This window comes from Saccopteryx bilineata, chromosome 8, assembly GCF_036850765.1.
Source record: "Saccopteryx bilineata isolate mSacBil1 chromosome 8, mSacBil1_pri_phased_curated, whole genome shotgun sequence".
NCBI classification, from domain to species: domain Eukaryota; kingdom Metazoa; phylum Chordata; class Mammalia; order Chiroptera; family Emballonuridae; genus Saccopteryx; species Saccopteryx bilineata.
Genome location: NC_089497.1, coordinates 68,553,818 through 68,578,127, shown reverse-complemented (window position 1 = coordinate 68,578,127; position 24,310 = coordinate 68,553,818). Strand labels below are relative to the sequence as shown.

General features: G+C 41.0%; 1 protein-coding gene across 7 annotated transcripts in view; it reads left to right on the top strand.

Moving 5' to 3' along the window:
• The window catches only part of MAP3K13 (mitogen-activated protein kinase kinase kinase 13), a 182,495-nt gene that overhangs the window by 131,566 nt on the left and 26,619 nt on the right, over window positions 1-24,310 (top strand). For all 7 annotated transcript variants that reach the window (XM_066240640.1, XM_066240642.1, XM_066240644.1 and 4 more), the window contains exons 2-4: window positions 7,719-8,278; window positions 15,594-15,777; window positions 22,392-22,583. In XM_066240640.1, the coding sequence (XP_066096737.1) occupies window positions 7,804-8,278; window positions 15,594-15,777; window positions 22,392-22,583 (851 nt within the window). In that variant the 5' untranslated portion in view covers window positions 7,719-7,803. The remainder of the gene's footprint in view (window positions 1-7,718; window positions 8,279-15,593; window positions 15,778-22,391; window positions 22,584-24,310) is intronic.

The following is a 24,310-nucleotide window of genomic DNA, read 5'->3' as shown; positions in this document are numbered from 1 at the left end:
GACCGGGCGCGTGCGCGGCGGCTCGTGGCGGCCGCTAGCGGCGGCGGTTCGTGGGGGCTTGCGGCAGCTCGCGGTGGCGGCTCGCATCGGCCGCTCGCGGCGGCTCGCGGTTCCCAAGTATATGGGCTGACTCACCGCAGGCGCACTCCCTCGCGGCTTGAATGAGCGTCGCTGCTGCGGTAGCTTCCTCCACACCCTCGTCTCTCAGATTCAAGTGATAACAGTCCTTTTGCTTTCAGTTTGTGTGGAACTCTGGAATGCTCCGAGGATAAATTTTTCTGTTTCTAGTTGATAAATTTGTTGTGATTTAGGGGAGAGCTGTCGGACGCGCTTCTCACGGCGCCATTTCCGTGACGTCACTCTTCAAGACATTTTTAACTGAACTTATTTAGTTACTGATGTTCTTCTTCATTTGGCAAGTCAGATAGGTCAGGAAATGTTGATTCTGTTCTAGAATATTAACACTAAAAATAGTAGACAGGGTGGTGCAAAAGTAGATTTATAGTTGTTTGTATGAAAAATAATTCAATTAATAAATTATAATGCATAAGCCTGACCAGGCAATGGTGCAGTAGATGGAGCGTCAGACAGGGACGCAGAGGACCCAGGTTCAAAACCCCAAGGTCGTCGGCTTGAGTGCAGGCTCATCTGTTTTGAACAAGGCTCACCAGCTTGAGCCCAAGGTCGTTGGCTTGAGCAAGGGGTCACTTGGTCTGCTGTAGCCCCTCAGTCAGGGCATATACGAGAAAGCAATCAATGAACAACTAGCGTGGCGTAATGAAGAATTGATGCTTCTCATCTCTCTCCCTTCCTGCCTGTCCCTGTCTGTCCCTCTCTCTGTCACACACACAATCCTAAATAAAGAGAAGACAGCTTGGGAAGTGCTCACCATCAATCAAAAATATAATAATAATTATGCAAGAATCAACTCTGTGGTTTGCATACTCACAGCTGTAAACTAGTATTGCCCGACCTTGTATATTATTTATAGTAGATTTATAAGGGTTATAGGGAAATCATTTCTTTGGTCAAGACTATGCTTAGCCTTTGACTTAAGTTACATTTGAAGCCTCATAAGTATCCATTTCTTGATAAGTTTATAGTCACAACTCCTAAAATTAAGCATCTTTATTCATTTTAAAACCTACATTTTAAAGTTATTTTGAGTTTAACCATGGTTGTACTTACAAGTATTAGTATTCAGAAGGCGATCCATCAACATGGAAGATTTGCCTTTTTGTAATTTTAATTTTTTGCTGACTCCAGAATACTTCAGTATTATTAAATATTCATAATCTTAACCAAAATATAGGTGTATGGTAACCACTGGATCAATATTTTTGAATGCATGATTGTTGAGTGAAATGTCATAAAGAAGATGAGGGGAGGTAGGTAAGTAGATTCAGTGGGTGTGAGGTTATTATCCTCTCAAATAGAAGTTTTATATGGTTCAAAGTTCTGAGAGCAGGTTAGGGGTAAAAGCACGGCTGTAAGCCACTCTCTTGATCTGATTTTAAATCACACGTTTATCATTTTAATTCCATTAAAAAACTATTAATTATTTCAAAATTCAAATCAAGATCTGGATGACAGGCCTCTATCCTAAGAAGATCATTTTATGTTATTACTATGAACAAATAACTTAACTCCAGTTTTAAAATGGGAAGGATACCCTAATAGCAGAAATCTCTCTTATGCTCTAGATACTACCATATGAATTTTAGAGAAATAACCAGAAGGTGAGGGTGGCGGGGCTGTTTTATTTTAAGGCAAGAAAATCCCAAATAAAGAGAAGACAGCTTGGGAAGTGCTCACCATCAATCAAGAAATCTCAGCAATAATGCGTACGGTAAAATTGTAGTCATTTTTAGTCATATTGAAAACTTTATGAGGCAAAAATTTTCCAAAATCTTTGATTTACTCATTTTTATGATGTAAAACTCAAAATATGTTCTATTATAAAATGATCCTCTATTAGCAACATGGAAAAATTTATGTTATATAATAAACACAAGACTTTAGAAGCCATATGGTCACATCGCCTCTTCCATTCCTCCTTTTCTCTGTGCTGGACTCATCTTGGCACAAAGCCAAGGTAATTTCCAGAATTTGGCAGTGCCCTGGCAAACGCACAGCTGCTGCTGTCTCCAGCCCTTGCCTGCTAATTTTGCACAAGCCACTTCCTCCTCTTGGTGCTGAGACGCTCCCAGGGCAGGGCTATGTGCTTGGGGGGCAGCTGATGAAGCCCCTGCACAGCTGCGGGCAGAGTCAGGAGCCCTTGTGAGGGGCGAGCGTCCCCTCATCTGCAGCCCTGCCGCCTCACCCTTTACACTCTGCTCTTCTTTATCTTTTTCCACTTGACTCTCAGTGTTTAAAATTTTTGCCTCATTTCCTTCCTTTCCCCTTCTAATAAATACTATTCTGACTTATCATTAATTAAAAGATCCAGTCAGTTCCCATGAGGGTACCGGAGCCAGATCCGGGCAGGGAGAGAGGAGCTGAGGGCAGAGACGGAGGCAGCGGGGCTGCGGGCGCTCCCTCGGGTGCACGCACCCTTCCTCGCTGTGCGGTGGTGGTTGTGGTTGTGCACACAAACACAGGTGAGATTTAGATAGTTTCATCCTCCTACACTCTTCTGAAATGTAGAATCAGCTCCGATCATATTCGAATACAGTCATGGCAATGATTTCTTTCCCTTTGTTCTTATGTCTCTCCATTTCTCTGAGGCCTTTGTTGGCTGAAAGTGGACTTGGTACTCTTGATGAACAGAGGCAAGCCTCTTTGACCACACATCTTTATGCACACCTTGAGCTGTCCCTTGCCCCTGCCCACTCTCAGAACAGTGCTGAATCACCAATGGCTGGGTGGCCTGTCACTGCCCCATTGTCAGGGGCAGGGGCTTGTACTTCTTTGGGGGGAGCTTTAGTGCATCTAGAATAACACTGAATTACTATTGCTTTTGTTATCAGTGGTCATACTATCATGGCTATTTGTTTCTCTTATCTGAATGAACAACCAGACTAGAAAAAGAGTTTAGGATGAGGAAGGCTCTGCCACTACTTAGTTGTTATACTAAGTGATCAGCAATCTGTCTGAGGTTTGCTTCTTATGTGTAAAACAAGTGAGCTGGACTGAATTCCTTGAAGGTCCCATTATTCCTTGATCTCTTTATATCAAATTGAATGTGCTGACCATATTGAAGTTCTCTTTAGACATCCCCCATGCCAGTGGGAACAGGTCCACTTCACGTGCACCCTTAATCTCTTGGGAATGGGGAGACATTACAAAACAAACACATGCTTTTCTAGCTTTTTGTGTGTGAGCCCATTCCTATATGATGTCATCAGGGAGAAACTCAGGATAAAAATGGACAGAACGGAAATTTACCAAGAATGAATATAAAATCCTGTAGTTTGATTCAGAGAACACATTGCATAAATAGATGTTTGGCTGAAATTCACATATACATTTGGGTATTTGCATTATGCTCAAGTCTGATGTGAGCCAATAGCATAATGGATACCCTGTGCGGTATAGGATAACTGCGTGTCCCAGCGGCCAAGGCAGCCTGGAAGGAACTGCTGAGGCAGTGGCAGGTCAGGTGTCTGGAGTCAGCAGTCTTCAGAGAGAGAGCAGCAGAGCAAGGTTGGAGAGGCCAAAGGCAAGAGACAGCTCAAGGTTGTGGCAGGAGATCAGCAATAAAGCAAAATGAGCGACGCAGTAATGTCAAAACTTAGAGATGAGCACAGAAGGAACCAAGTGGGGAGGATGGGGCGGGGGCAGGGAGTCCATTCAGCAAACAGCTATTGCTGTAACAAATGAATCCAGCTTTTCTTTTTCTTTCTTTCCCTTTTCCCTCCAACCTTCTATTCCTAGGCAGCTTCCCAGCCCCTAAATTTGTCCATGCCCTAGAACTTAAGTTAGCAGTCACTTCCCTGTCCTGGTCGTGTCTGCCTCCCTGCCTCTGCTAATGCTCTTATTCCCCCAACTTCCTTTCTTGCGTCGGAAACACATCTTTCTTTCAAACATTCATCTCAAGTCCTGCCTTTTTCCTTCAGCCCAAGTTAACTATTCCCACCCCCATTATTGCTTTTCTTCTCAGAGCTCTACGTAACAGAATATGGTACATTTGTCATGGGGGGGGCAGTCAGGAGGTGACTCCCTCATGTAATTATTAACTCCTTAACTAGTTTGTAAGCTTTGCAAGGAAGGAACTGTGCCTTACAGAGACTATGGTACAGGGAAGAGTTTGGGGTTAAGGAAAAATAATCTGGTATTCAGTCCTGGCTCTGTGACCTTTAGCACCTACGTGTCACTAAAGGCTTTAGTCTCCTTTGAAAACAGAGATAATGATTCCATGCTCTGGCTTCCTTACACAGGGGATAAAATGTTTGGATTAAGATCAGAGGCCACAGTATTTTGTAACTTGTGAAGCACTCTAAGAAAGTAAAGAATTTAGCCCTGGCTGGTTGGCTCAGTGGTAGAGTGTCGGCCTGGTGTGCAGGACTCCCGGGTTCGATTCCCGGCCAGGGCACACAGGAGAGGCGCCCATCTGCTTCTCCACCCCTCCCCCTCTCCTTCCTCTCTGTCTCTCTCTTCCCAAGAAAGAAAAAAGAAACAACAACAACAAAAAAAGAAAGTAAGGAATTATCGTAAGAGGTGCCATCATGTTATAAAAAAAGACAAGGAAATTTAGGAATCTGAACTTTCAATTAGATTTTAATTTCTGCTCTACCACTTACTCCATATATGGCCTTAGAAAAGTTTCTTCTCTATAAAATGGTAAGACACTCTTATAGGGATTATTAGTGTTGGAGCTAGCTTATACACAAATTTTAAGAGCCAATTGTCAAATATTTAGTAATTTTGCAAGCAGGTTGTTAAATTGTTATTAGCTTGAAATCTGCTATGATGGGTGTGTTTTTTTCAGGGAAAACACACACTACAAATTGGATTGTTGGAGTTTTTTTATGAAGAGCTGGTTTACCAGCACATTGCTGAATTATGTAAACAGGGCTCTATAAATTGTAAAGCTCGCCTGACCAGTGGTGACAGTGGATAGAGTGTCAACCTGGGACACTGAGCTCTATGGTTTGAAACCCCAAGGTTGCCAGTTTGAGCATGGGCTCATCTAGCTTGAGCTGAGGGGTCACTGGCATGAGCGTGGACTCATTGACATGATCCTATCATCGCTGACTTGAGCCCAAACATTGCTGGCTTGAAGCCCAAGGTTGCTGGCTGGGCTGGAGCCCCCTCCCCTTCAAGGCACATATGAGAGGCAATCAATGAACAACTAAAAGTGCCACATCTATGAGTTGATGCTTCTCATCTCTCTCCTTTCCTCTCTCTCTCACTAAAACAAAACAAAAAACAAAACAAAACAAAAAACCCTGTGAAGCTCTTTGTCTTAATTATCATTAAAAGTAGTCATGACAACAGGGAAGGGTCTGTGTCCACAGAGCCTGGTTTGCTGCATGGCACAGCTCTTAGCACATATTTAATAAATACATCTTTAATTTAAACCGAGTTCACCCTTGATTATTTTGATACTTCTTCCCCTGAGCTAAAAGAGCACCCATCTTTATCTTTCCTCAAACCCCTTTCTACAAAGTGCCTTTTAAAAATCAGATAAACAAAAATAAAAGCCTGGTTCAGTGCATGACACACACAGTAGGCTTTAAAACCCTTATGGCTATAACTGAGCTAATTACATTCTTTCCAAATCTTTTCTCTTGATAATTTAATTCTCAGTTAATGACATTGCTCGTCTATCCATTATCTTAAGTAAGTAGGCTGAAAGTTATTCTTCTCTTCCTTTTCCTTACCCACCCCTATGTCTGATCAATCACTAGATCTTACCAGTTCTGCCTCTTAAGTCTGTCCCCTCATCTTCATTGCCTGTTTCCTGGTTCATAGACAGCCGTCTTCTCATTGGGTCCTCACGTGGCAGAAAAGACAAGGAGCTCTTTGGGATCTCTTTTATAACATCACTAATCCCATTCATGAGGTGCGCACTCTGATGACCTAATCACCTTCCAAAGGCTCTACCACCAAATATCAACACAATGGGAATGGGGTTTCAACATATGAATTTGGGGGAGATACAAACATTCAGTATATAGCAACATATTAATGCAGAATGCTTGGAATAGCTTGAAAAACATGACAATATAACCACCTCCACCACCCTCCCCCACTCAGTTTAACCACCTAGACTTAACTATTGTTAATTCTTTTTTTTTTTTCTTTTTTAAACTTCTATTGAATTCATTAGGGTGACATTGGCTAATAAAATTAAATAAGTTCCAAGTATACAATTCTATAACACAGTATCTGTATGCTGTGTTGTATGTTAGCCACCCAAAGCCAAGTCTCCTTCATCACCATTTATCATCCTTTGCCCTCTTCCGCCTCCCTCACCGCCGCTCTCCTTCTGTTCATCACCATACTGTCTGTCTGTGAGGTTTTTTTTCTTAATCCCTTCCATTTTTTTACCCAGTCCTCTGAGCCCCCTCTCCTCTGACAGCTATCAGTCTGTTCTCTGAGTTTATGAGTTTGTTTCTACTTTTTTTGTTTATTTTGTTCATTACATTTCACATATGTAAAGACATATTTGTCTTTCTCTGACTGGTTTATTTCACTTAGCATAATACAGACAGTCCTTGGGTTATAAATGAGATAGGTTCTATAGGTTTGAAAATGTTTAAGTATTTGTATACACAGAAAGGTAAAAATAAATACTATGTTAAGACAAACATCTAAGTTACATTTAATAGGTAAATGTACCTGTTCCAACTTACACACAAATTCAACTTAAGAACAAACCTATAAGACCTATCTTGTTCATAACCCAGGGACTTCCTCTACTTTCCAGGTCCATCCATGCTGTCACAAAGGGTAAGATTTCCTTTTTATGGCCAAGTAGTATTCCATTGTGTAAATGTACCATAGCTTTTCTAGGCACTGGGCCGTTTCCAAATCTTGGCTATTGTAAATAATGCTTCAGTGAACATAAGGGTGCATATTTCTTTTGAATTAGTGTTTTTGAGTTTCTTTGGAGATATACCTAGAAGTGGAATCACTGGGTCATAAAGCAGTTCCATTTTTAATTTCTTTAGGGCTCTCCATACTGTTTTCCACAGTGGTTGTACCAACCTGCATTCCAACAAAGAATTCACGAGGGTCCCCTTTTTTCCATATCCTTGCCAGCACTTGTTTTTTTATTTACTGGTAATAACCACCTGACAGGTGTGAGGAAATATCTCATTGTGGTTTTTTTTAATTAAATTTATTGGGGTGACATTAGTTATTAGGATCATATAGGTTTCAATTTTACATTTCTGTGAGACATGATCTGTAGATTGGAGTGTGTGCCCACTCCCCAGTCAAGTCATCGTATTGTTAATTCTTTAGCTGTATCCTTCCAGTCTTTTTTCTTATATATGTGTTTGTGTATCCTTTGAAATAAATTTTAAAACAGTTTATGTTGTATATATTGTTCTATCCTGTATATTAATATGTCATGGGCATTTTCTCATGTGAGTAAATACTCTTCCACAGCATGATTTTTAAATTGCTGCACAGTATTCCATTATGTGGATATACACCACTGTTTAACTGATCCCACTGTTTCAATGTCTTTATTATTATAAGCAGAAGTGTAGTAGTGCTAATGAGTAAAGAAAGGGTGATCTCATGTCCTCCTCTGGTTTCCCCAGGTTTTGGAGCCTTCTCTTACATCAGAGCTCTATTCAAATAATCCTCTGAGTGTCATCTCAGGACCTTGGGCACACTCATGGCACGATGGCTGACCCTCAGGAGCACCTGAGCTGCTCCTCCTCTCTACACTTAACCTCCAGTGAAAACAAAACCTTCAATGCACTACAAGATGAACTCCCACCAGTGGGGAGCCTCCTTTCCCCCAAGCTCCTTAAGGACCAGCAAGAAAAAGGGGTGGTGCAAACAGAGCCCACTGAGGGCCTGAACAGCCCCATCACCACAACAGTGTTGACAAGTGTAAGCGAGGATTCCAGGGACCAGTTTGAGAACAGTGTTCTTCAGCTAAGGGAACAAGATGAATCAGAAATGGCCATGTCTCAGGGGAACAGCAACACTGCAGATGGAGAGAGCATGAGTGGAACTGAAGACATCAAGATTCAGTTCAGCAGGTCGGGCAGCGGCAGCGGTGGGTTTCTCGAAGGATTGTTTGGATGCTTACGGCCTGTGTGGAATATCATAGGGAAGGCATATTCAACTGATTACAAATTACAGCAGCAAGGTAAGCTATAGTGTGTACCTGGAAGATATTTCTTGTGTAAACACACCATCGCCATTAACTGGGTAAACTTTGACCTGTGAGTAAATTAAAGAACTAGTGCAGCCCTGGCCGGTTGGCTCAGTGGTAGAGCGTAGGCCTGGCGTGCAGAAGTCCCAGGTTTGATTCCCGGCCAGGGCACACAGGAGAGGCGCCCATCTGCCTCTCCACCCCTCCCCCTCTCCTTCCTCTCTGTCTCTCTCTTCCCCTCCCGCAGCGAGGCTCCATTGGAGCAAAGATGGCCCGGGCGCTGGGGATGGCTCCTTGGCCTCTGCCCCAGGCGCTAGAGTGGCTCTGGTCGCAGCAGAGCGAGGCCCCGGAGGGGCAGAGCATCGCCCCCTGGTGGGCAGAGCGTCGCCCCCTGGTGGGCGTGCCGGGTGGATCCCGGTCGGGCGCATGCGGGAGTCTGTCTGACTGTCTCTCCCGTTTCTAGCTTCAGAAAAATACAAAAAAAAAAAAGAACTAGTGCCAAATGAATACCCATATCAATATCCCATAGACTTTCTGAATGGAACAGACTCACATTTGGTTGGGGCTTTTTCGGTTCTAAGCCCATCGTTTATGGTTGTCCAGTCCAGTGGTGCCCAAAGTAGAGTCCAGATAAGACCATCCACGTGTTATAAGGAAGAAAATGTTAGAGCATCTGTTCCTTTTATCTCATCATTTAAAATTTCTATTTTGATGCATGTTTTTATATATTATATTTGGTATGTTAATAAAGTTGTGCCAATATCTAATTTACAAATAAATTGCATAATATTTTCAAATTAAAAATATTATTTTGACCTCTGCCCCAGGTGCTAGAGTGGCTCTGGTCGCAACAGAGCGATGCCCCGGAGGGGCAGAGCATCGCCCCCTGGTGGGCATGCAGGGTGGATCCTGGTCCGGCGCATGCGGGAGTCTGTCTGACTGTCTCTCCCCATTTCCAGCTTCAGAAAATTTAAAAAAAAAAATATTTTGAAAGTTTACAAAATCAAAAAATCTGAGGGCCACTGGACTAACCCAACATCAGAGAGCACACAGGGCACTGCCCATGACTGCAGGCCTGCGCTGGGTGCTGATGAAAGGAATTTTTTTCTTATAGTTCAGGCACAGAAAGCTCACATTCTGAGGAAAGACAAATATCTAAACATCCTTGAGAAATATCATTTCTAGATTCCACTATTCTTTAAAAAGTAAGTTTTTAACTCCCATCCTTGTGTAACATGTATATTCATATATTCCAATTCAAGCATTATGATTTTGAAGTGAACACATGGCCTTAGTGTTCTTTATAACTTTATTTATGATCTTTAAAAAAATTTCTATTTCTGATAACAAAAGTAATATCTGTAGAAAATTTGGAACATACAGGTTAAGTTCCCCCCAGAAGTTAAGGTAATCTGTGATCCCCAGTATCCTGAGAATAACTACCGTTAATGTTTTTGGTATATTATGTTAGTCTTTCTGTGTGAGGATATGTGGTATATGTGCCCTTAAAAAAATAGAGTCTTACTGTTTTTCACATCATAATGTGAAAATTTCTCGTATCATCAAATATACTTCATCAGCATCATTTTTAATGGCTGCCTAATATTAAATTGTGTGAACAATTTTGTTCACTATTTTTAGTGACTATAAGGCACACTGCAATTTCTATTACTTAATTTTTGCACATATATTTGATTACTCCTTATGATAAATTCATAGAAGAGGAATGGTTGGGTTTAAAAGGTTCGCTGCTTTTAAGGCCTTTGATACATACTTTGTAGCCTTGTATAAATGATTCAGTTGTTATGAGATCTCTCATTTAAAATTTTTGGAAAGGAAAAATATGGGCCAGAAATAAGACTGTTTTATTTATTTTATAACTCGGTGTTGGACTCTGTGACCCTCCCTTAAAAGTATATTCATTTCTTTTCTTCAGGACTGTTGACAGTTTTTGTACAACAGCCAGACAGCATTAGTCACCATTAATCCCTTTGCCCATGCATTCTGTTTTTCCTGCTTGAGAAATACTTATGCTAAACCAATACCAACTTCTCCCTCTACCCTTCTCCACAAGTGGTTGGAATTCAGTGGTATATCTGTCAATGCCACACATACTTTTCAGGATTTGTGAACCACAGCCTTCATTCTTGCTCCATGCAGAAATTCTGTCAGTACCTACATTTTGTCTGTCTGTCTGTCTGTGTCTCTAGCCTTTTTATACATACTCTCATACTCTGCACATCTCACCTTTTCCTCCCTCCATGATCTTAAGGTTTCAAGGAAATTAAAAAATCATTTCTTGTCACTATAAGGTTGGGGACTCCTCTGTTACACAGTCTTATTATTTCTTCAATTAGGAATAAAGATAAGCACAAAGAGGAAATAAAATGATTTATCATTCCTCAATCCAGAGATAACTGCCTTTAATTTATTATTCTCTAGAAGTTCCCTCTTCTCTGCTTAGACACAAAACCTACAACTATCTGCTTAAGTGATAAACTGCATTTTATTTTTAGGGTGTTAACTTGTCCAGTCTCATAATTATTTTGGTGGCAAGTTTAAGGTGTCAGAATCCAAATGCAATGTTGAAGTTCAGACACATTAAGAGACATACATGTTCTGTGTCTATGGAAAGAAGCCTTTAATTTTTTTTTTTACCTATAAACTTGTATTTAACTTGTCTTCCAAATGATTATGTGACTTGCAGAAAGGCTTATTGCAGGAATAAATAAGAAATGGGCCTGGTCAGCTTAAGCTTATAGGGACAGAGCAGCTGCCTAACTCCTCAGAAGATGACAAGGTATCCTACGGTGGGCGGTGTTGCTGGGGGCTGTGAAGGAGATTTGCTAGCCAGACACTACATATAGTTTTGTCCTTGTCAGCTCTGGGATCAGGGAGGTAATCTTTAATCCTGGATTACAGTCAACCAAAGGATAGCACGTGTAACAGATGTGTTCCTGCATTTGGTACTTATGAGGAAATTTCACTAGATTTTTAAAAATTTTAGTGATGTCCTCATCTCCTATTTAGTTTGTTGGTAGTGAAGTCCAAGTAAGGTAGTATGTGTGATTGCAATCTTTTATTTCCAAATAGTTTCCAGTCTCAAAGCAAGTGTTGTGATAGGTTTGTCAGAATAAACAAAGGAGAATTTATGCATTAAAGTGGGTGGGCATGTGGCTTTTTCTCAGTAGCAGGAATCGTGGTGGATTTTGGAATTAAGATAGTAGTCATAGTGATGAATCAGAGAGAAGACAAAAGCTGGGGACGAGTAGCAATGGGACAGATGTCAAAGCAGCAGAAAGTCTGGAGCTGACCCTGAGGGAGCACAGACAGTTTCTATTGTTAGGAGGTTAATGATCTCGCTCATTAGTGATCGAGGCCCCCAATTTTTCACATTCTTATTGCTACTTTTTTTTTCCTACTATTTTTCTGTTTCTTGCCTCCTTACTAGATATGACAGGGACATTTTGGACAGGGCAAGAAGACTAAATCACATCCATCGATTTTACTTTTTACAATTAGTTCTAGTAAAAAGATGGATTCAAAGATGGTTGAAGTGTTATTTTATTTTATACTTTGTATTCTTGAATTGTCAATGCTATTCCCTTTATTGTTTCACAGATAATTAAGACTTGGCTGAATAATGCATGCATGAGCTACTGCTGGTAGAGGAATATTTTATTCATTATAATATCCTCAACTTTTGATATCTGAGTTCCAGAGTTGTATTTTAATAATTTCATTTATTTCTCATTCTATAAAGATACTTAATAATAGACACTATTTATTAAAAATATAGTAAATTACAATGTGAGTATTGTAAAATTATATTAAAAGAAAGGGTTATTTAACAAATTATTTTGAAATCACTAAATAACAATATGGAAAAAATTAACTTAAATCAGTCCTCACATCATACATCAAAATAAACTCAAGATGGATGTAAAGGTTAAACTTTTAAAAAATCAACTATAAGTCAACTCTTAGATATAAAGTAGCCAATAGAAGAAATTACAAAGGAAATTTCAGCAAACCCCCAAAATATTTTGATCAAAAAAATAATAAAATATAATGAAAAGGGCTTTTGTAAAAAACAAAACAATGACAACAAAAGAAACATTCTCTTCATATTTTCATCTTTTTTTTAGCAAGAGAGAGAGAGCGCGCGTGCGAGAGAAGAAGGGAAAGAGATGAGAAGCATCAACTCCTAGTTGCAGCACTTCAGCTGTTCGTTGATTGCTTTCTCATAAGTGCCTTGACCAGGGGCTCCAGCCAAGCCAGTGACCCCTTGCTCAAGCCAGTGACCATGGGGTCGTGTCTATGATCTCACACTCAAGCCAGAGACCCCGTCCTCAAGCGGGTGAGCCCGTGCTCAAGTTGGCAACCTCAGGGTTTCAAACCTGGGTCCTCACCGTCTCAGGCTGACGCTCTATCCACTGTGCCACTGCCTGGTCAGGCTCTCTTCATACTTTCAAATAAATAGAGAGGAACCTCCTTTAAGTTTATGAGAAGTACAAGACCCTAGTAGATAAATTGACAAAGGACAAATTTCACAATCATACAAAGTACATGTATTAAACAAATATAAAGAAAATATTCTATATCACTAGCAATTAAAGTAGTACTAACTTGTAAAACACTTTTATACCTAGTTAAATTAACACCAAAAAATAATTGGTAGTATTCATGGCTGGCAGAGTTGTTGTCAAAGGGACATGCATTGCTGCTGTCAGCAAAAGCTAGTAAAATTGTTTTGGAGAGCAATTTGGAGTACCTATATACCAAGATCCAGGAAACAGTACTCTTTAACCCAAGGACTGAGTTTGAGGAAATGATATAAAGAAAGAAAAAAGTATTTTAATTTCAAATTTAAATTAGAAACAAAGTGGTAGAAAGACTTAAGTATTAAAAAGGGATGAGGGCACAGTAAACAGCTATTAAAACTTATCATACACCTGACCTGTGGTGGCGCAGTGGATAAAGCGTCGACCTGGGATGCTGAGGTCGCTGGTTCAAAACCCTAGGCTTGCCTGATCAAGGCACATATGGGAGTTGATGCTTCCTGCTCCTCCCCCCTTTCTCTCTCTCTCTCTCTCTCTCTCCTCTAAAATGAATAAATAAAAAATTTAAAAAAAGAGAAAAACTTATCATAAAAACTATATTAATGCATAGGAAATACTTAATACATGAAAAAGAAAAAATTACACATTACATACAATTTTTACATAGCCATATGCATAAAACAAAGACTAGAAGAGAAGATGAAAACTGAATATGAGGTGGAATATCAGCTAAAATACATGTTTTTCTGGTTTTCTGATATTTTCTAATGTTTCTAGTACTTAATGGTAAATAAAGGTTGAGCAGGACTCAACAAAAATTAGGTGTCAGTTCTGCCAAACTGGGGTGAACCAGCTGAGTCCCACCGCGGGAGGCATGCCCATGATATAAAACCACCTTTGCTATAATTCTTTCTGCTCTGTGTGCTTATGTTTTGAAGATCACGTTTTCACCATTGTGATGAGAAGCCACATTTTATTAAGATTCTACAGAATTTCTTTTCTCTTAAAGTAGGAAAAATTCTAGCAGAGGAAAATGTAGTTTTCTTCTAGGTACTGATGAACTCTTTCTGCTCTTTTTTCACATGGTAAATGGTGAGTTGATTTGCTTTCAAGACCAAAATATCTTCAAAGCTATCTCAAGACTACCTGGTTCAATGTTCTGCAAATAGAAGCGTTTTAGTGATCAGTGATCCAACAAGAATTCTCATAACCTTTAACATTGCAGTCCTCCTCTCCTCATTCCGTGGTGCTCCTAGCCCTTTGATGCTCACTTCTTACCAATGCAGTGATAGTGCCCTGGCCAGAGGGGGGACAAAGAGAAGGATCCATGAATTATATTGTTTCACAAGATTAAAGCACAGATTGATTGAACTTTTGAAGTGCTTTATTTTAAATGGCATTTAATTCATTATAAAATAATATATACTCACAGTTAAATTTTTTTAATACAGAAAAGGACAGAGAACAATATGAATCACTAATAATACCACCACTTAGAAATGACTCCTGAGGCCCTGGCCGGTTGGCTCAGCGGTAGAGCGTCGGCCTGGCGTGCGGGGGACCCGGGTTCGATTCCCGGCCAGGGCACATAGGAGAAGCGCCCATTTGCTTCTCCACCTGCCCCTCCTTCCTCTCTGTCTCTCTCTTCCCCTCCCGCAGCCAAGGCTCCATTGGAGCAAAGATGGCCCGGGCCTTGGCCTCTGCCCCAGGCGCTAGAGTGGCTCTGGTCTCAGCAGAGTGATGCCCCGGAGGGGCAGAGCATCGCCCCCTGGTGGGCAGAGCGTCGCCCCTGGTGGGCGTGCCGGGTGGATCCCGGTCGGGCGCATGCAGGAGTCTGTCTGACTGTCTCTCCCTGTTTCCAGCTTCATAAAAATACAAAAAAAAAAAAAAGAAGAAGAAATGACTCCTGTTACATTTTTGGTGCAAAAAAATAAATTGATCTCTAAGAAAAAGAGAAAGTTGAAAATATTGCATGTTGTGAGTAAATATGACTAATGACACGCAGTTACTTCACAAGAGGCAGTGTGGTATAGCAGATAAAGAACAGTCCCTGGAATCAACCAGTTCTGGAGCTTTGGGCCCAGTTCTGCCACTTACCATCTATATGACATTGGGTAACTTAACCACCGCGTGTCTTAGTTTTCTCACCTTTAAATAACCAAAATAAGGCCAAACTTGTAGGATTCTCATAAGGATTAAGCACATGAGATATGTTAAGCACTATACTAGTGTCTGGCATGTAGTAACTACTAAATAAAAGGCAGATACTAATACAGGTATTATCCATAATTAGGTTCTTAAGAGAGTATCATTGAAAATTCACTCAGCAAAGATCAATTGAACATCTGACTAGAAATTTGAAGAGGAATAAAACAGCACTTAGAATGGGTGATGGGGTAGGGATAGTGGCATAGAGGCAGACAAGTGAATAGACAGAACATGCAAGCTTGAAGTGAGGAAGTAGGAATGTCAGTATGTGTTTTGTTTGAAGGAGAGTAATTGTAGATCTCTGATCTGCTTGATTTCATTGGTTAAAAATTGACACAAATGAATACATGGGAATATCTGATCTGTAGTATCAAGGCCCACAGATAGGTTCTATCTTTTGGTGATTTACCAGGTGGGAGACAAAAGGAAGAGGTCATTTTGGGTGATGGTAAAGTTGTTACCTTTAAAGTAGCCTTGTAGAACAGTCCCTAAGCAGATTTCAAGACCTTTTTAAGCTTGTTTCTCACTTGTGTGCCTAGATACTTGGGAAGTGCCATTTGAGGAGATCTCAGAGCTGCAGTGGCTGGGTAGTGGAGCCCAAGGAGCTGTCTTCCTGGGCAAGTTCCGAGCGGAGGAGGTGGCCATCAAGAAAGTGAGAGAACAGAATGAGACGGATATCAAGCATTTGAGGAAGTTGAAGCACCCTAACATCATCGCTTTCAAGTAGGTCAAGGCTTTTTTTTTTAAGAAATAGAGAAACTTTCTTTCCCTCAATATATACATATAAATTCATGCTTTGAATTACTCTATAGACTAAGCACTGCGCTAGAGGCTTTGCTGGATACCAAAAAACTATTAAACTAGAGTCATGTCGCTAAGGTGTTTATTATCTAGAAGTCCTTTTAGCCAGAGGATGCCCTGCTTGGAAAGGGTGCATATGGGACAGAGAGTGAGAAAATGGCTTCTGCCAAACAGTCAGATCTGCTAAATCCAACCTCATTTATCAATAGGATGACAGGGTCACCTCCAGATAACCTAAATATCCTACAATTCAGTTAAGAAAAGAAAGCTACCATCTAAGTGATCAGAGAACACTTTGTTCCTGTGTTATAGATGTGCTTTTTATTAGTTCCTATCAGCATCCCTCCTTCAATGTTAACTTGTAATAACAGGTACCGTCAGAGCATTCCTCCCTGCCTCGTTGTTTGCTAGGTCGCTTTTCAAACACTCAGCTTTCTAAATCGAATGATACAGAGTAATTGATGATAGTAAGTTTTGTGCTTGTTTTCATTTCACAAACTAGTTGTTTTCAAGATCTTTATAGTTTAGACCAGGGGTCTCAAACTCGCGGCCCGCGGGCTGCATGTGGCCCGCCGAACAATTTTGTGCGGCCCGCAGACTAATCCACGAAGTTCAAAATATTTTGGATAAAATTAAGTAAGCCTAGGGGCCTACTTGTATTTTTCATTTCTCTAGCATCCTAGCTAGATATTAGCTTAGTTAACAGCAGTTGTGATGCGAACTACAGTTTCTGGTCGTTTTGTGACACTGAGTAAACTGCATGTACGATTGTGCTTGTTGTACTGATTTTTTTTTGTTTTCAACTGCAGTGAGAAAAGTGTTGCGTAACAGTTGCCTTTTGTAGACCTAGTGCGGCCCGCCCAACGGCTGTGATCTTGCTCTGCGGCCCACATGCTGAGTTGAGTTTGAGACCCCTGGTTTAGACCAACATTTTCATATTATTGGCAGGAATCCCTAGCAAAAGAGGGAAGCTTAAAGGTAAATTAGTGGAAATCACCACATTTGGCAGTGCTGAGCTCTAAATGTACACAATCTCTTCTGCCTTGAGTTCCCTCTTACAGCTTTCAAATTGTGCCCTAGGCTTGAGCAAGTGAATGGAAAGTGGCTTTAGAAAAAGAAACAGGAGGAACAGAAACAGTAGCCTTTAGGTGGATTGAAAGTGTAGAAACTAGCCTGACCAGGCGGTGGCGCAGTGGATAGAGTGTCGGACTGGGATGCCAAGGACCCAGGTTCGAGACCCTGAGGTCACCAGTTTGAGTGCGGGCTCATCTGGTTTGAGCAAAAGCTCACCAGCTTGGACCCAAGGTCACTGGCTCAAGCAAGGGATTACTCAGTCTGCTGTAGCCCACGGTCAAGGCACATAGGAGAAAGCAATCAATAAACAACTAAGGTGTTGCAATGCACAATGAAAAACTAATGATTGGCCTGACCAGGCGGTGGTGCAGTGGCGGCGGCGCAATAGATAGAGCGTCGGACTGGGATGTGGAAGGACCCAGGTTCAAGACCCTGAGGTCGCCAGCTTGAGGGAGGGCTCATCTGGTTTGAGCAAAAATTCAACAGCTTGGACCTAAGGTCGCTGGCTCAAGCAAGGGGTTACTCGGTCTGCTGAAGGCCCATGGTCAAGGCACATATGAGAAAGCAATCAATGAACAACTAAGGTGTCACAATATGCAATGAAAAACTAATGATTGATGCTTCTCATCTCTCCGTTCCTGTCTGTCTGTCCCTGTCTATCCCTCACTCTGGCTCTCTCTCTGTCTCTGTAAAAAAAATAATAAATAAAAATATTTTTAAAAACACAAAAAAATAATGATTGATGCGTTTCATCTCTCCGTTTCTGTCTGCCTGTCCCTGTCTGACTCTCTCTCTGTCTCTGTTAAAAAAAAAGTGTAGAAACTAGAACTTCTTTATATATTACTTTTATTATATTATTAATATAATATAATTAATATATTATATATTTTATTATATATACATGAAAATAGTATGACCAATGAGGCTACAGTTAAAAGTGGAATAACTTATAAATCCCTCTTCCCTAAACTAGACGGAACTTCTCCCAGCTCCCAAGACGGATCCTTTCTTGATAAAATTCTCATTATATAGCTAAATATGTGGTGTAATCATTTTTAATTGGAACCACATCCCCAAAGTAAGGCTACGAAGGACAAAGTAAGATACAGGTTTTATACAATGAGTTCAAATGATTACTAAGGCTGAGTTTTGATCCTCTAACAAGACCTTTTATGGAAAGAGAGAAGGGTGTAAAAAGAAGAGACGCATTTAACTAGGATGCTAAATAGAGTGCTTGGATTTCTTTCCCTGTGGGAGGAACATCCGTGCAGAGGGAGAGAGCTCCAGCTGCTGTAGTGATTCTATCCCTGGTGGCCCTCGTTGGGCCAAGAGGATGTAAGACTAAAACAAGACACCCTAGAGACCAGCTCTAATCTTTCCAAAGATGATCAGTTCAAAAGACAATAGGAGGATTATTTCTAAGCAAACTATCGAGACTCTCTTCTTTCTTTCATTTTATTTCACTGAGAGGATCTTCCCTCCCAGTCTGCTACACCATCCCAAATGAAAGGAAGGGCTTTCATTTAACTAAACATTGAAGCTCAGATCTCTAGGGTTTGAGAAACAGAACATTCTATAGATTAGCATGGCCTTTTGGCCTCCTGAAATGAAATAGGTCATGCCTCCCAGGTAAGAGGGCTTTCCAGGCAGAATTGTGTCTTAAGAGGATGGGTATGAGAAGCTTTGTTTTTCCTTCCTTTCTTTTCTTTCTTCCTTTTCCTTTGCAGCTTTTCTCCCCACCTCACCCCCTGACTCACCTACCTGCACATGCACTTTTCAGCATTTTGGACAAATATTGCCATGCTGGTGCCCAACTCTTTAAGCTGAAGGTACTTGATTAGTTTTTACCTCTGCATGGAAGACGATAGTGAGACTGTGTCCCTGGCCCATTACACACGCTCTTGAGGCTTGTGCAGTGTTATGTCTCAGCCATTTGTGCCATGTGTTGCCTGGCCAATGAGTCGTTCAGGACCGTCTGGAAGATGTGAAGGCCAGATTAGATTTTAGTACGTCTCTCTGGACACGGGCTTCTGTGCTTATAGCTTCTTTTGAAGTAATAACCATTTACAGAAGGGAAAGAGTGAGGGAAGAATACTATATTCTTTTTTCTTCCAATTTTTTAAGGCAGTCTCATAAGAAAATCCAACCTGACTGCTCCTAATGGAACTGAGTGCCAAGGGGAAGAAAAGGTAGAAATTAGAAGTGATTACAGCGCTGTTATTTATAGCTAGTCTGAAGCTTGTCATAGTACAAGGCTGATGGAGTGATTGCTTCTCATTCGTTAGGGAGGATGAAAAGTGCGTACCCCATCACTGCGAGACCCCTCCTGTCTGTGTGACAAGTTCAAACGTAGTTGAACAGAATGCCAACTAGCTTCAAGCAAATATTTATTTTGATATTCTTAAGTGTATTACATTTTCCTGCCTTACTCATTATTCCTCTGTGATGAAAATTAAATTGTCTCTTTGTAGTTGCTGTACACTCTTGCTCCACTGAGGTTTCCTAAAAGTCAAGTAACAGAAACTTGAAACAATTTTTTCATTAAAAATCAAGATTAGAATTCTGGGTAGCTTAAAAAATGGTGGAGAAATAAAAATAGCTTTGTGGCATTTGACAGGCACATCAAAGCAGGGAAGATGAAGACTAATTACTTAATTTCTTTATAACTTGCTATTTATAAGACTTTCACATAATCACAAGCCATTATAGCCTTTAAACTCCTTCATCACTTATAGCAGCCTAAGAGATAGAGCAGGAATTGATGGTTGGCTGAGGACTTCAGCTGGGTTTCTAGTAGGTAGAGTACTCTTTTTTTTTTTTTTTTTTTTTGTATTTTTCCGAAGCTGGAAACGGGGAGGCAGTCAGACAGACTCCCGCATGCGCCCGACCGGGATCCACCCGGCATGCCCACCAGGAGGCGATGCTCTGCCCATCTTGGGGCTTCGCTCTGCCGCAATCAGAGCCATTCTAGCGCCTGAGGCAGAGGCCACAGAGCTATCCCCAGCGCCCGGGCAAACTCCGCTCCAATGGAGCCTTGGCTGCGGGAGGGAAAGAGAGAGACAGAGAGGAAGGAGAGGGGGAGGGGTGGAGAAGCAGATGGGCGCTTCTCCTGTGTGCCCTGGCCGGGAAACGAACCCGGGACTCCTGCACGCCAGGCTGACGCTCTATCACTGAGCCAACCGGCCAGGGCCAAGAGTACTCTTAATAACAGAGGATCGGCCCTGGCCAGTTGGCTCAGTGGTAGAGTGTTGGAATGCGGAAGTCCTGGGTTCGATTCCCGGCCAGGGCACACAGGAGAAGCGCCCATCTGCTTCTCCACCTCTCCCCCTCTCCTTCCTCTCTGTCTCTCTCTTCCCCTCCCACAGCCAAGGCTCCATTGGAGCAAAGTTGGCCCGGGCACTGAGGATGGTTCTGTGACCTCTGCCTCAGGCACTAGAATGGCTCTGGTCACAACAGAGAGATGCCCCGGATGGGCAGAGCATCGCCCCTTGGGGGGCGTGCCGGGTGGATCCCGGTTGGGCGTATGTGGGAGTCTGTCTGACTGCCTCCCCGTTTCCAGCTTCAGAAAAATACACACACACAAAAAAAATAACAGAGGATCACATATGGTAATTTTTCTTCTTTTTTTTTCATATCCTCAGAAACAAACCATGAATTAAAATTTATTATTCCCTCTTTTATAAGAAAATAGTATTAATATAGGCATCCCCGATATGCTTGTCTCTACTGAGGTTATAGACATAAAAAGGAGGCAGTGTGGTGCACTGAGTGGAGCATGGCTTTGAAGTTAAACAGACTGGATTTGAATCTCAACTGTCACTTGTTAGTTGTCTGACCTAGGATAAGTCACTGTCCCTCTCTGAACATTACCTGTAAAAGTGGAAAAGGTACTATCTATCTTACAATAGCATAGAACAGACTAAATAAAACAATTAAATAAACATGTAAACCTGCTTGACAAATAGATGTTCTTTCATGTTAGTGCCCCTCCTCCCATTCCTCGCCCCTGCACATGTCTGTGTGAAGGCTTTGTCTGCAAAGAAAGTCAAGGTGGCCTGACCAGGTGGTGGCACAGTGGATAGAACATTGGCCTGGGATGCAGAGGACCCAGAGGACCCAGGTTCAAAACCCCGAGGTCACCGGCTTGAGCGCAGGCTCACCAGCTTGAGTGCAGAATTGCTGGCTTGAGTGTGGATCATAGACATGACCCCATGGTCACTGGCTTGAAGCCCAAGGTCGCTGGCTTGAGCCCGAAGGTCGCTGGATTAAGCAAGGGGTCATTTGGTCTGCTATAGCCCCCAGCTAAGGCACATATGAGAAAGCAGTCAATGAACAACTAAGGAGCCACAACAAAGGACTGATGCTTTTCATCTCTCTCCTTTCCTGTCTGTCTGTCCCTCTCTTTTCCTCTCTCTCATTGAAGAAAGAAAAAGAAAGTTTAGGTGAAGTTTAGAACTATTTGTCAGGGACTTGCTGTGGCCATCTAGGCCCTGTGGTAGACAGAAAAGAACGTGAAGACCTCTCTCTTCAAAGAGCCTGTAATCTGTATCAGGAGAGAAAAATCGCATGTAAAAAACCATGGCTGCCTGACTTGAGGTGGCTCGGTGGATAAAGCATTGATCTGGAATGCTGGTGCTGGTTGAAACCCCGGGCTTGCCAGGTCAAGGCACATACAAGAAGCAACTACTATGAGGTGATGCTTCCTGCTTCTCCCCCCACTTTCTCTCTCTCTCCCTCTCTAGAAATCAATATATTAATAAAAAAAAACAACTCATGGCTGCTATGTGGCATTGGAATTTAGAAACGAGGAAGAGCTCTCTGGGCTGGAATGATCAGGCAGGGCTTCATGGGAAGATGTAGGAACTGATGGAAATACAGGTTACACAGATGTGTGTAACACATTGTATAATGTTATGTTTATTCTAAACAGAAATGTTTTCAAAGATTATGTAATATAGAAAATTGATTTTTTTTTAAATCAGTCCAATTAGTTGTCCTAAATTTGAGTAATTTAAAATTTAGCAAATAATTATAAAAATAGCAATATCTTAAATTCTATCTTTCTGCACATTATATATAAAACCCTCTATTTAATTTTAAAAGGAATATATTTAAATTATTCTTAATAGTGTAAAGCAAGAAAATACTCAGCCATGCAAAGCCCCAGGAAAGGGTGCTCTGTGTCCCAGAATGGCATGGACCTACCAGATACAGCATAGCATATACAGATATCTGCAGTGATCAAAACAAACTAAAACTGTCTCTATGCCTAGTAAAGAAACCTGTAGACCAGAGGGTTTTTAATGCTTATGTAAGAATCCAATGCATTAAAAATAATTTGGGTAAAGAATTAGTCTTAATGGTTACATTTATAAAATATTCCTAAAATATAAGTATGTATGCATATATGTTTGTTTCTATGTGTGTACTTATTTATGTACATATTTGTGTTTTCTTTAAAGGGGTGTTTGTACTCAGGCCCCATGTTACTGTATCATCATGGAATACTGCGCCCATGGCCAACTCTACGAGGTTCTGCGAGCAGGCAGGAAGATCACACCTAGACTGTTAGTAGACTGGTCCACGGGGATTGCAAGTGGAATGAATTATTTGCACCTTCACAAAATTATTCATCGTGATCTCAAATCACCTAAGTGAGTACTGGAGCTGATTTTTCAGCTATTTGGTTTTATTGCTTTGAAATAAGGAACTCTATCAACCATAGTTGAAGTTTTCAGACATCATGCTTTTGTTTCAGTTTAAATCAGCACAGTAGGCAATGCTATTTGTGTATCTTATGGATTATTATTGACCTACTTACTTATCTCTATGGCAGATATGTTCAGGCACCTAGCAGTAGTTTTCTCTTTTTGTCACTTTTTAGTTGTACAACATGAAACAATTCATTATCTGAAGTACTCACCTTTCATCATGTTGAATAATGCCAAACTTCCTCACATGAAGGCTGGATTTGTTTTCTTGGTGTGTTTCCAGAAAAACATCTCTTAAAACTAAGTTTCAGAAATGTATTTAATACGATCAGATAAAAGTGAATGGGTAGCCTGACCAGGTGGTGGTGCAATGGATAAAACATAAGCCTGGGATGCTGTTTGAAACCCCGAGGTTGCTGTTTGAAACCCTAAGGTGGCTGGCGTACACACAGGCACATCCAGCTTGAGCATGGGCTCACCAGCTTGAGCGAGGGATCGCCGGTTTCAGCGCGGACCCATAGACATGACCCAAAGGGCGCTGGCTTGAGTAACGGGTCACTGGTTTGCCGCCGCCCCCCCCCCCATCAAGGCACATGTGAGAAAGCAATCAATGAACAACTAAGGTGCCACAAGTATGAGTTGATGCTTCCCATCTCTCTCCCTTTCTGTCTGTCTGTCCCTGTTTATCCCTTTCTCTCTCTCTAAAAATAAAAACTAAATAAATAAAATAATGGATAAAAAAAAAACAGAAGCAAAGAGAAAAATAAAAACATTAGAACTAAAGCTTGTTCACAAAATATGTATCATGAGATTCCATACAGTTATTAGAGGTGGACTACATATTTGCTTTGAGTTTTCTAGAGTCTAAGCAAAAAAAGAAAGAAATAGTTATAAGGTTCACAGTGTCCATAAGAAAAATACAGCCTGACCTGTGGTGGTGCAGTGGATAGAGTGTCGACCTGCAATGCTGAGGTCACCAGTTCGAATCCCTGGGTTTGTCCAGTTAAGACACATGCAACAAGCAACAAGCAAGCAATGAACAACTAAAATGAAACAAGTATGAGTGGATACTTCTTGCTCTCCCTAGCCTCTGTAAAATCAGTAACATAAAATCTTTAAAGAAAAAATAAAAATACAAACATTATTTAAGAGAAACAAAGTGTTTCTAGTAATCTCTGTTTCCAGAAAGACTTGACTACTAATAACCACTTTAAGAGGAGTGTTTATTCAGTTCCTCAAACTGCATAAAGGAAAGAAAGGAATTGATAAAGTATAATTATATTTAAGTATAAGTATATTTCAATGTGTGTCCTGTTTTTAAACATTATTTCTGTTATTCCTCATCAAACATTTTGGTTTAGAGAAACAAACATATTTACATCTGCTCTTGTGATTTACAACATATTTTTATATCCATTATCACATCTGCTTTGATCTTGGCAAAAACTGTGTGGGATAACCCTGGCTGGTTAGCTCAGATGGTTAGAGCATCAGCCCAATATGCCAACGTTGCAGGTTTGATCCCTGGTCAGGGAACATATGGGAAGTGATCAATGAATGCACAACTAAGTGGAACAACAAATGAATACTTCTCTCTCTCTTCCTCTCTCTGTCTTTATAAGGTCAATCAATCAATAATAATAATAAATATATGTATTTAAAAAAACTGT